Raw genomic sequence first — 13193 nt, 5'->3', positions numbered from 1 at the left:
CTTTCGTTTGCAGTTTAGACAAAGTGTTGTTTCCCCTCTTGGTAAAGAAATACAATTGCTCGCCAAGAAGGTAAAAGCTGTTTTGTTGAAGTCATTTCAGTAGTGTATTTTTATCTTGGCAACGCATTTGAAGCAGTCGCAGAAAAACTTGCAATTCCGTGCTTTCAAACAGAGAGACTTAGATCTGGAATATATTGCTTTACAGTAACAAACAAAATCCTCTTCTGGTTTTAGACAAATTGGCCTGGTATTAGGAAAAAAATATACTGTATGGAGGCATGTACTCTATATATATATATCCTCATAAACAGAACATTATGAAAAAGATTTATTGATGATAGTTTAAATTGTTTTGGCATATATCAAGTCAATAGTGAGATTATGATATAGTATTGATAACTGGGTGGATCTATTGAAAGCTTGAGAAGTTTAGTCTCTGTTGTTTCATAGGGAACTGGACGAATGATGAATGTAGTGTTGAAGAGAATAAAATAGATTTTCGTTTTAATATTCTACAATGCAGCATATTGGTTTAAGAAGGATATTGTGTGTTGAGCACAGTAAACTGGTGACAAAAGCCATGTTCAGACTGGGAATCACAGAAATACTTCAGCATTTGAAGGTGCCGGTTGTAGCGGTGTCTCTGTTCCATACCACAGTCATACTCAGACGCAGGTTGTGTTTTTCAGTTAGAGAAATCATGTGTGTACTCATCAAAACTGATGCCTAACCTGCAGACAATCAAGAAAACAGTTAATAAAATATGAGGTTGTAAATCAAAGACATTCCTTTCATCTGTAGAACAGCAAAAATACTACTCTCTGCCTGGTTTGCAGTCTCTAATTTAGCAAGAGGTAACGAGAGGAGCTTGCTATTTCAGTATTCCTTCAAAGCGAAGATGATTCAATTAAACTATTAAGCAAAAGTCTAGGGATATTTTCAAACTTCTTTCACTCAAGATGTGTAATGGGTAGGTGGGTGCATGCACTGAAATGGTGAAAGCTATGAATTTTGAATATATAAATTGCTTTGATTTTTCTTTCATCTGTATTGATGTCAAATTGAATGCTTCCTTCTTTGGAACAGCGTATTGCGTGTCAGTGTTATTACTCTAACAACCCTGAACAAATACAGGTGGCCTTGTACTATAAACCTGCAAGAGTAGAATCTATGAAGTAGATGTGAGGTGGATAAGACAAGAAGAGATAAAATATCATTTGAAAAATCTGACTTGTTTGATGAACATTAAGGAGAAAATAGCGTGTACTAGTCCACTTTTCAGCACCAACCTAGGAAAGCATGTTTCGCATTAATTAAAACTTATGTACTATCTTTCATTTGAAAATAGAAGTGTATTTGAAATACTCATTTCTAGATCTCACATTTCTGAGATAAATATCATCCCTGTTTCCTATTCAAAAGTACATTGCTTGGCAGGAGATTAACAGGTGGAAAAAGAACCAGCAATGCCCAGCTGGAGAAGCAGCTGCAGTAGCGGTGCTGCTTGCAGAAGGTCAACTGGAGCATGTGGAGTTGGGTCAAGTCTGTGCTGCCCAGACAGAAATGTTGAGTTCGGCTCATGTTGGTTCCACAGGTTTTCTGAGTCAACGCTGATCTCTGGGCCAGCCCTGCTCCTCCTGAGCTTGGTTTTACTTCTAGTGTGGAGATGAGGTGATCGGTTGATCCAGTGCTGTCTGGTTTTGAAAATCCAGGTTCTTTTTCCTTCGTGCCTAAATCCTGATAATTTATGATAACATTTTTAATATCTGTTGTAAGCTCTTCTAAGAAAGGACTTTTCCTTACCGAATATTCAGCATATATGATGTTCTAATCGTGACTGAAGGCATGAGATACTACTTTGGTACAAATAATAACCAGTCTGTCACATTTTTATTGATCAGTGCAATTATTTTCACTTATTCCAATGATTCACAGTATATTCAGAGGTTTTAATGTTCATAGTTCTGTCTGATTTTTATCTTTTTACATGCCATTTCAATGATTATGATGGATTTCTTGCTTTAATTAGTTTACTTGCATGGGGAATTACAACTTTTCATATAACTGTATTCTCTTGCTATGGATGATCCTGGTCTTCTCATCTATTTCTTTTTTGTATCCCGTGTCCCAATTACCTATTAGAAATACGTTAATCTGTTTCACTCGGCTTCTGACTGTGTTGTGACTAATAATTTAAGATCTATTATTAGAGCTCACCACACTGTTACTCAATGTCACATTGTAATTTAAGGCAGTGTGAAACTATCTTAGGATATTTTTCTGAAAGCTGTGAAAAGTTATTAGTACTAACCATATTGATGTTTCAGCCCTTTGTAAAGAATTATTTATTTGAATAACTGCTAGGTGTTAAGAAAAGTCTACAATGGGCATTAATTTAAGTTTTATATAAAAATTGCAAAGCAATTTGGAAATAGGTGGTACAGTGTCATGACAGACTCCCAGCTACAGTGATTAAAGAAGTAATAAAATAAACCTAGTAGAAATACAGTCTGATCAGGCATACAGTATTTTTCCTTCCTGAGTAAGAACTACAATCAAAGATTATAAGTGTTGGATTATAACTATTTTGCTGTGGACTTGATTCAATCAAATACATTTATTATTTCCATTGTGGAAGTACTTTTGCACCCAAACCAACAGTTTAGGGTCCCATTCCTCTAAGCACTGCACAATTAAGTCACAGTCCGTATGCAAGAGATGTGTTGATATAGAACTAACACAAAGAGCAAAACAAAGCAGCAGTATAAATTCATCACAAACCAGCTCTAACAGGAGGGCTCACGTGTGTGGAGTTGCATGGGTTCGAGATGTTGCTGCTTCCAGCTGTACGCTCTGTTCTTAGGAAGGCAGCAGATCCCATTGTGTCTCTGTGCCTACGTTTTCCTTCTTCAACCCACTTGTTTGTCAGCGTGAGGACACCTGCTTTGTATTTAAGTGGAAAGAGTATTTCCTGAAAAGGAGAGTAAGCCAAGTACTCCTAGGATTGACCTAACTTGCATTAGTAAAACTGCCCATTTGTAACCACATTTATTCCAGCTCAACCAAACAAAAACGAGCTACATTAACAAAACACAGCCTGTGTCTATAATTTCTTGCTATTTTCTGCAAATCGGTTTTAAGTAATACCTTATCACATCATCAAATCCCTGAATTACATTTATAATCTGGCAAGCACAGTTTTGGTTTACAACCATGGCCTTTGTGTTCTCAGACTATGTGGAGTGGCAATCCTTTTAATTGCATTGATGAATTTTTCATTTTCTTAGGGTCTTTATTTTCACTTTAACTTATCCATTATGCAGATTGATTGTATGAATGGAAAACCATGTTAGAAGTTTCTTGAATATTATCTAAAACCTCTAAAATTTTCCAGGTTAATTGCCCAGATTCATGACGAGTTGTTGTTTGAAGTAGAAGATTCTCAAATTCAGGAATTTTCAGGTAAATGCCATCTCTCTCTTTTTTCCCCCACCTCCTTTTTTCCCCTATAACCTGTGATTTCTCAGAGAATAAAGAATTAATGTAAGGAGAAGCAGCACATTGATTCTCATGATTAAGAAAGTGTATACTAAGCAGATTTTTCTGAATGTTTTCCACCACAGGCTCTTACGTAGATTAAATGTGATATACGCCTCATCTGGAGTTCATCAACATGCTTCTTTGTATTTAGTTTTCTTATTAAGATTCCCCCATCCAATGTGCGAGTCCTGTAAAGCTAAATGATAATACTTTCTCCAAGGTTTCAAAGAGTTTTAGAAGAAAACAAATGAGCTTAAAAAGAATGGCTTGGAAAGTAACTTCCTAAATACTTATGACTGGGGCTTGTTACTTGAAGAAGTATGAAATTCTTAATGTAAGAATATAATATACTGTAATTTCTAAGTTAGTTTAATGCTTTTTTTATACTAAGAGAACTTTATGTCGGAACTTTCAAGGTTAAGGGTTAGTAAAATTTCCTGCCTACATTTTCATCCTCTCACTTGACTTACTTCCAGACACTATTTCCTAAGCCAGAATTTGTCTCAGCATCTGGTGCAAATTTAGCTGGCAAACGAGGACACATGGGAGACTATTGGGTCTCTTTTATCAGTAAGTAGTGGATTTATTCCTGTAGACATCAAACATCTATTCACAATCTTTGGCCTTGTTTGAATCTCAACAATATCTTTGGCTAAAACAATGAGCATGATGTTGCAATATTTTAAATGAACTAATCCAAGAAATATCTTCTATTATAACCTAAGCATCTAAAAAAAAAATTCATTTCACCTTCCTGTGTTGCATTCATTTAAACAGTACAATTTGGCCTATTAGTCTCTCTTCATCACTGATCCCTCTTGTGACTATTAGTTCATAATGAGAACATTAAACCTCCATCTAATCAAAACAGAGAACCTGGGAAATATTTGAGTTCAATATATTAGGGGCACTGTAATGAATTAGGTTAATATATTAACATTTGACCTCTAAATACAGGAGTTCAAATCTGGTTTAAATTAAAAAACATCACACAATTTATCAGAGATTGGAATATTTACTCAGAAAAGGCTAATGTCTAAAAGCGCCATAGTTTAAGAGTTAGAAAGTATTGTATATTGAATGAGATCTGTAAGACAACATAGAAGGATTTTTATTATCTTATTTTACATTAATTTGCCTTACATATAAAGCTAATATTATACCCCAAAGACAAAAATCATTCATGGTTGATCATAGATACAGAAAATCACAGATTCTGCCCTCACCAGATCAAATTCTGATCTCTGTTACTGATATGAATTTGTAGTAAATTCAGCAAAATCAATACTTTTCCAGTATAATGGAAAAAAACCTCCATCCATCATATGAATAGTAGTAATAATTTGTCTCACTATATAAACATGGTGACTAGAGGCTCTTTTCTGAAAACACAGAGAGTCCAGTTCAAATACTGAAGTTGTGTTTGCTCTGCACACCACAGTGTGAGCAGTTCAGACACCTCCCTGTGGAGCTGCAGCCTGCAGAGCAAATGTACCTGGAAATGCCCTGTTTGGCTTCCACGCTACCACCATGGCATTCAAGTTGCTAGGATGGCCTTTAGAAAATGGACCTGGGCATTCTAGAGTCTGAGACACCTTGGAAATTGTTGTTGCGCTTAACATCAGCTGCCAAGCTTGAGTGCTCAAGATGGAAGTTTGTTTCATTCTGCTGTTTGAAGACTGATATTTAAGTTTGTCTCTACTTTGCCTGAAGAGGCAAAGAAAAAAAGAGACTAAAATTCTGCATTACAGTAACTTTCAGATATAGTCACTTGTCTCAAAACAGAGGAGTGATAAAATGTCTTTTCCTTAACACTAAAGACCAACCTAAGACATTAATTTCCTTCTTCATTTGTTCATTCATTCATTTCCTTCCCCTTTATTCTTCGCTGGTGAGGCCACACCTGGAGTACTGCAGCCAGTTCTGGGCTCCCCAGTACAAGAGAGACTTGGACATACTGGGAGAGTCCAGTGAAGGGCCAGAAGGATGATAGAAGGGACTGGAGCATCTCTGCTTTGAGGAAAGGCTGAGAGAGCTGGGGCTGTTCAGCCTGGAGAAGAGAAGACTGAGGTGGATTTTCTTAATGCATATACATACCTGAAGGGCGGGGACGTAGAGGATGGAGCCAGGATTTTTCCAGTGGTGCCCAGTGACAGGACCAGCACAATGGGCACAAACTGAAACACGGGAGGTTCCCTCAGAACATCAGAAAACACTTTTTCACTGTGAGGGTGACCAAGCACCGGCACAGGTTGCCCAGAGAAGTCGTGGAATCTCCATCCTTGGAGATACTCAAAAGCCATCTGCACACAGTCCTGGGCAACTGATTCTACATGTCCCTGTTTGAGCAGGGGGGTTGGACCAGGTGGCCTCCAGAGATCCCTTCCAACCTCAACCATTCTGTGATTCTGTGCTTTGTGAATAATTCTGCTACTGGTAAAAGAACTAATCCAAGTCATATAAGAAGTGACTGAAGATGGCTCTTCCTTCAGTGTCATTAATGAGGATTTCACTTGATCTGAATAGGCAGAGAAAGGGCATGTCTGCATCAGTGTGTAACCTCCAGTCAGAAGTAAGATGATGAAGCACGTCTCCCTATTGTCCCCAGTCCATGGTGCGAACAGTTTTGGTTCACATCAAGAAGCAGTCTGAGAGTAGTTGACCTAGATTCCTTTCAGATAAAACTAAATAGGAAGACTCTTTTCTCCTAATCTTTTCGAATTATTTCAGGAGCTGCTAACTGAGGTAACAAATTAGGTGTGTGAGTTTTAAAGCAAAGAAGGAATGTCAGTAGGAGGTGTACTCCTAATTTACTTCAGTGCTTGAAAGTCCAAATATGGGTTTCATCTCTTTACCCAAAATTCTTTGTCTCTTTTTTTTTGAAAGTCCTTACTCTTCTTACTTTTACGTGCAGATATTCTTTAGCTGTCAGCTTTGTCTTTACATATTTAATGAGCTTTTGTCCATTCAGAAACTTTAAGTTGCAGAATCTGCAGACTTGCAGATTCCAGCGTGCAGCTTAATGATCCAGAGAGAAATCTCAGTTGTACGGTCACAAAGCCCGATAAAGGGAAAGATGTGGACTTAAAACTGAAGAGTGCTGTTTGGTGGCGCTAATGGGCTGCAGGTCAGTGCTGTGTTAGACGCCTGCTTTTAGTGTGATCCAATAATCACTGACCTACTATTCAGCAGGTTTGCATTCTGATTCCAGTCATGCTTCTGATATACTTTTTCAGGAAAGCAACAGCAAATGTCTCCGTTTTTTTATTTGCGAAATGGATATGAAATCTTAAAATACTCCTAAGATTTATAAATTAAGAACCTAAAGGTAGATAGTATTATTTCAATTAGATCATAGTGCAGTAAGTAAGTAAGAAAGACTTCTCAGCAGCATTTCCCTTATGGAAGTGTCTCTTTTGTATTGTTTTACAAGATCACGGAATCACAGAATGTTAGGGACTGGAAGGGACCTCAAAAGCTCATCCAGTCCAATCCCCCCGCCGGAGCAGGAACACCCAGATGAGGTTACACAGGAAGGTGTCCAGGCGGGTTTGAATGTCTGCAGAGAAGGAGACTCCACAACCCCCCTGGGCAGCCTGGGCCAGTGTCTGTCACCCTCACTGAGAAGTTTCTTGTCAAATTTAAGTGGAACCTCTTGTGTTCCAGTTTGAACCCATTACCCCTTGTCCTGTCACTGGTTGTCACCGAGAAGAGCCTGGCTCCATCCTCATGACACTCACCCTTTATATATTTATGAACATTAATGAGGTCACCCCTCAGTCTCCTCCAAGCTCAAGAGCCCCAGCTCCCTCAGCCTTTCCTCATAAGGGCGATGCTCCACTCCCTTCAGCATCTTTGTTGCCCTGCGCTGGACTCTCTCCAGCAGTTCCGTGTCCTTCTGGAACTGAGGGGCCCAGAACTGGACACAATATTCCAGGTGTGGTCTCACCAGGGCAGAGTAGTGGGGAAGGAGAACCTCTCTCAAACTGCTACTCACCCACCTTCATTTAAATATCTGTTTGCTTCTAAGACTCTTCTGAGTGGTAGTTGAGAATTGCCACAAGGCAATCATAGTACTGGTGCTTTCTCTACTCCTGCTTAGGATTTCATAGGTCACAATAAGGATTTTCGGTACTTTTCAGCGTACAGAAATCCAATTTTTAGTACACCTAATAATCTTTGCCCAACATATACTTTTGAATCTTTTGCATCTGATAAACAAGGGGCAAGCAATAAGGTGTTATTTTCTTCTAATGCCTACTTTCACACAAATTTCTGCATGTAACTTAAGTAAGGGGTTACCTGTGCTTTGGAAGAATATCTGCTTCAAACAGAATCCGTCACCCAGTTTTATAGTATGCATACAGTTCACTCTGAATGAACAAGGGAAAAAAAAACACTTATAACAAGGCTTTGAGTTTCCAAGCCTTGACATACTTTGAAATACAATAAAGCACATATTACTCTGAATTGTGTGATTTTCAACAAAGATATGACACGTTATTTGCCTCAGTTCTCTGTTTTGGGCAAGAACAGGACAGCAAAGAGCTTTTTAAAAATCCTCATTTTCTATTAGAGGGTGTCTGGAAAGATCAAATCAAAACATTTGGCAGAAAATGGTTTGGTTTTGGCAGAAGACTCTCAGCTTTACCATCAATAATCTGCCTGGTTTCTAGCCAGCTTGCCTGTCTGGCTTCCTCACATCCTGAGCTCTCCAGCAACCCAGGAAGCAGAAAGGCAGACGATATTTTGGGAATGCCAAAAACTGGGCTCAGCATCTCTGAAGTCTGTGTCATCAGGTAGACAGACTGTCCCCACATCGAACTGGGCGTCTGTCTCGGGAGGAATTGCAGAAGCCAATTTTTCATTTTGTGAAGTCCATTTGTAAGACTACCTCTCCATACTCTGTTTGAAATGCCTCTCCACCCTTGGATTATTCTGAATACATTACTGCTAAAAAGGAGAATACACTTTGGGGTGAAGAAATGCAGAATAATGTCTTTTTACAGTACAAGGATAGCCGTAGTTACAACGATGAGCTCTGACTCGTGATGTGCATTCCGTATATACCTGGTGGCTTTGAAAGGTGAACTTTGCCACTGGTGGTTACTGCGGATTGTTCCTTGTCCCTATGCTTGCTTAATTGCATCCATTAGTGAGAGGCATAATTAAATGAGAGACACTTGTTACTTGAAAGAACATATTTTTGTAGAAATGCGTGTATTCCAGTACTTTCTGTTAGACCATTCAGTATCACAGTACGTTAGGACAATTTTTAAAGGTGTAGCTTTTTTTAGAACTCATTTAGAATCACATATTATTGATAGAATTAAAGAAGATCATTTCTGCATCTGTTCTTGTATTTGGTACATATAAAACATACAGTTTTAAACATTTTTCTCTGATATTCTTCCAGATATAAAATATTTCAGCTGAAATACTTAACACCCAACCAACCAAACACCAGAATAAACTAAGCCTATTAAAATTATTATTACCTAAAGAACAAAATGTAAGGTGTTTTTTTTTTTTGATCTGCCACTATAAATTTTTGGCTCCTATAGGAGTTCCATGAAACTTCATTTTATTCTGCTACAATTTCCCCCTTACTAGGTACTCAAGCAGCTGCATTAAAAAGTGCATGTGTTCAAAAGGGGACTCAAGTAACAGAAGAATGAAAGAATGAACTAGCTATCACAAGTTGGTGGCATTTTCTGTTCTCTGAGCTGCCTTTTTCTGACTTGAAAAACACTGGTGCATAAACTAAAGATGCCTCCAGATATCTTTCAATTTGCAAAAATCCCTGTTCCATAGATCATATGTCTGGCCAGCTTTGACATGTTTCTGGAGTCATAATTTCATAGGTGAATGAGCTTGAAAAATGTCTTCAGTTCAACAGGGACAAATAAGCTTTTGTTCCACAGCAGGCATGCGTCTTGTCTTTGCTTCTATTCACAACACTTGCAATAAGCATATTTATTCTGGCCAGTAGCAAGAAAATCTAATATATGTTAGAATATAGGTTAAAATTTTGGTTCCTCTATGATCTCTTCGCTTTGTTGTTATCGTATTTTTTATATGTAGTATTTCAACATGACATACTTAGCACTCACAGAACACTCCAAGATGAGCATCATCAACAATTCCCATAATTGCTGACTATGGGTTTTGAGAGTAAGTTGCAAAGGTTGAGAAAATAGCATTTTACAGATGCCATTGCAGTGTATGGCTGGCTGCAAAGGAACATTTTGAAATTAATAATTTATGTGCCCTAGATATGCTAGATTCTTGACTGAACAGAAATAATCATTACCTCAAAAGCCTTCAGCCTAAATCTTAGAAAAGAAACAAGATTTGTAGAGACAGATCTATTTAAACATTGCGGTCACTTTTGTTAGTGACCACACTGTATAATGTGTATGAGATAAAGAAGATACAGAAGTTGTGTCAGCCTGGATTGTTTATTTTGAGCCTTGTGAGAGAGGAGGGTTATCAAAGAGATTTGAGAGAGTAGTGGGAGAATGCAATATTATATACACAGGACTAAAGGGGACCTCTCTTGTGATTCCATACCACCATGCCATATGGTCTCTTTTATAAACCATCATCTCCATGTGAAAAACTATTCCCACTGGGAGACTGTTCCAGAATTTCATCTCTCCATAATCTAGAACTTTAAATTTCCAGCCAAAATGTATTCAGCCAGTTTACCTATTTATTTTTGTGCAAAAATAGTCATTTAGTTTAAATACTTCCTACTTCACTGGTTACTCAGCAGACTACTGAACAGGAGTGGTAATCCAGCTGCTTTTTCTTGATATTTTTGTTACCATTATATATTTATTACTTAATTCAAAATCCATTTTCTAAAATACACATAGGCAATTTTTTTTGATACTTCCAACGGTATAATATCAAAAGGCTGAAATACAGGCAAAACAACTTCAGATTGCTTGCAATGAATGGTTTTACTATGCCACCCACTAAACTCTGGGAAGTGATGCAGAAGTCAGTGTGACATGAGAAAGAGAACAGGGAGCCCAATTGACATGTTAAAAAACAATGAAGAAAATGGACCAAACCCATGCAGACTTTTTAATGGGTCGTCAAAGTGAATAAGGCACCATTAGGTTTGTTCACTGATGTGGCCACTTTAATCTGTACTGTCTGAAATTCTGAGCAGTTAAGGATGCAGCAGAATTCTGATAGTGCCAGATGCCTTGAAGTGGAAACTGTGTGAACCAACAGAAAGGTGTTGCAATCATCACTGACGTCATGAATCCCCTTTTGGAGACAACGCTTACATGGGAGAGAGCTACTCCAATTCAGAGGTCTGGAGAACTGGTCTAACTCACTGCATATGCAGCCAGCACCTTTTGTCACACCGCTCACATCTTTCAACTCATGAATCGATGCCACTGACTCATGCTCCATCTTTTGTTGTCATTTGGAGCTCTTTTTGTCAAAAAGACCTGTTCCTCCCACTGCCCTGGTGATTTCCTGCTGTTTATTTGTCTAACAGCTCAAAAATGTTAACTTGCACAGAGCTGAGTGTGTCTTTAGGTTCTTCACAAGTGCTTTGGTGGAACATACAGGGCTGAGGGATCCTGTGTGAGACGTGCAGGATCCAGATGTTACGCTCTCACAACAGCTGTGTGCGGTCATAGCCTGGTAGGGAGCTTACCAAGGGAAAAGATGTTTACCTGGGGGTGACTGGGGATGCACTCAGCAGTCTGAAGCCAGGCCACCCATCTGGAGTGTCGCAACATCTGCTGCATTGCTGACCTCCTGGAACTAGCAATATGTTTAAATTCAGAGTGGGCTTCCCAAGACAGAGGCAGTCCCACGCTCCTCTATTAACAGCTGTGTTGACTTGGACTGGATCTTAAATGGATAATTATTTAGGCCAGCATTTCCCCTTTCACAGTCTGTTATGTTTGTTTCTGCTATCCAAAAACAATTCTGCATCCTACACTGGACCATAAACTACCTCAAATCTAATGTGAATATTGGGTTCAGTTTTGGCCCCTGCTGTACCGAAGAGATGTAGAGAAGCTGGAGAGGGGCCAGGGAAGGGCCACAAAGATGATCAAAGGACTGGGAAGCCACCGTGTGAGGAAAGGCTGAGAGAAGTGGGCTTGTTCAGCTCTGATAAAAGAAGGCTTAGGGGAGACCTCATCACATTTTGCAGTATTTAAGGGGTGGCTACAAAGAAGATGAAGACTCCCCGTTTTACAAGAAGTCACATGGAAAAGATGAGGGGTAATGGGTACAAATTACTCCTGGGGAGATTTCAATTGGACAGAAGAGGGAAATTTTTCACTCTGAGAACAATCAGCCATTGGAATCATCTCCCCAGAGAAGTGGTGGATTCCCCAACATTGGACACTTGTAAGACTCAGCTGGCCAGGCTGCTGGGCCATCTTGTCTAGACTGTGCTTTTGACAAGAAAGGTTGGACCAGATGATCATTGATGTCCCTTCCAACCTGGTATTCTATGATTTTATGAAGCAAATAGAAGGTGTATCTGTACCTAGACATGTCAACAAATGTCTCTATTTACTCATCCTTGGCACTGCAGCTGCTGATCTTTTGAGTTGCTGCATAATTCGACCTTCATGAAAAATCTTATGACAGCTCATTAGCACACAAGTCTGAGTGAGCCAGCACGCTCTGAGCACCCCGCTGCTGTTCAGGCAGAAGCTGGTTGTCATCATTGCTGTCAAGCCTGCCTCAGCGTCACAGATATGAGACAAAACATTAACATACTACATAGCATCGTTAGAAGATTCAGCCACAGCCAGAGCAACAACCACATGCAGCTTCTTAGAGTTCTTGTTGCTCCTTTGCATCCAACCTCAGCTGCAAAAGGACCACAATGTGCACTGAGGGATAAGTTTAAAGAATGCTTTGGAGTCATCGTGTGGGTTTCAGCCGAGCAGTTATCACCACGTATTGCATACCCTGAGATTTCTCAATTCTCTGAGGCACATGGCGACAAATTATCTAGTCAGCCATCCTGAGCAATGGAGGTTGCTCAATAACTTTTGCTCTGGGGCTGCCTGGTTCTTCTATTTCACTTTCACTAGCCAAAAGTTACTTCTTTTTTAAAAGCCATTTATCCATTGAATCTCTCTTTGATTTTTATTAGAACCATATTGTGTTGCAGCAGCGATCTTTGTCAAGCTAAACACTAATTGGCATGACCAAGGATGACAAATCTGGTCCCAGATGATTGATTTGGAACAATTATAGATGCATTTTCACAGTAATAGTGAGCATAACATTATGACGTGATGAGTTGTTAAGTTACACAAATCATGCTAAAGTTTAATTGTTTAGATTCTTGATAGCTCCACTATCCCACAGGGAAGTTTATTTTATTTTTTTATTTGGCCCAGATCTTTTTATTTGGAGAATAAAATATTTTAGATAGTTCAGACTTCTAGTATTTTTTTCCTTCTTTTTCTTTTCTTTTTTCTTTTTTTTTTTTTTTTAAATAGATTGAGTTTTATGGCCGCACAAGAATATTAAAAGATATAACGTGTCCCCAAAGATATAGTTACGAGTAATGAACTTGGAAACTGGGAAATAAGGCACTCAAGACATCCGGTACATTTATAAATATATTAGTACTGCACTTCTATATTTAT

General features: G+C 38.8%; 1 protein-coding gene across 1 annotated transcript in view; it reads left to right on the top strand.

Annotated features, from left to right (window-relative positions):
* Nucleotides 1-13193, top strand: part of POLN (DNA polymerase nu) — an 87049-nt gene that overhangs the window by 70573 nt on the left and 3283 nt on the right. Inside the window, exon 17 of the mRNA XM_071808487.1 lies at nt 3395-3462. Coding sequence (XP_071664588.1) covers nt 3395-3462 — 68 coding nt within the window. The remainder of the gene's footprint in view (nt 1-3394; nt 3463-13193) is intronic.

Source organism: Patagioenas fasciata, chromosome 4 (genome assembly GCF_037038585.1).
Source record: "Patagioenas fasciata isolate bPatFas1 chromosome 4, bPatFas1.hap1, whole genome shotgun sequence".
In the NCBI taxonomy this organism is placed as follows: Eukaryota; Metazoa; Chordata; class Aves; order Columbiformes; family Columbidae; genus Patagioenas; species Patagioenas fasciata.
The sequence above is the reverse complement of the archived record's forward strand: the minus strand, read 5'-3'. Positions and strand labels throughout refer to the sequence as shown.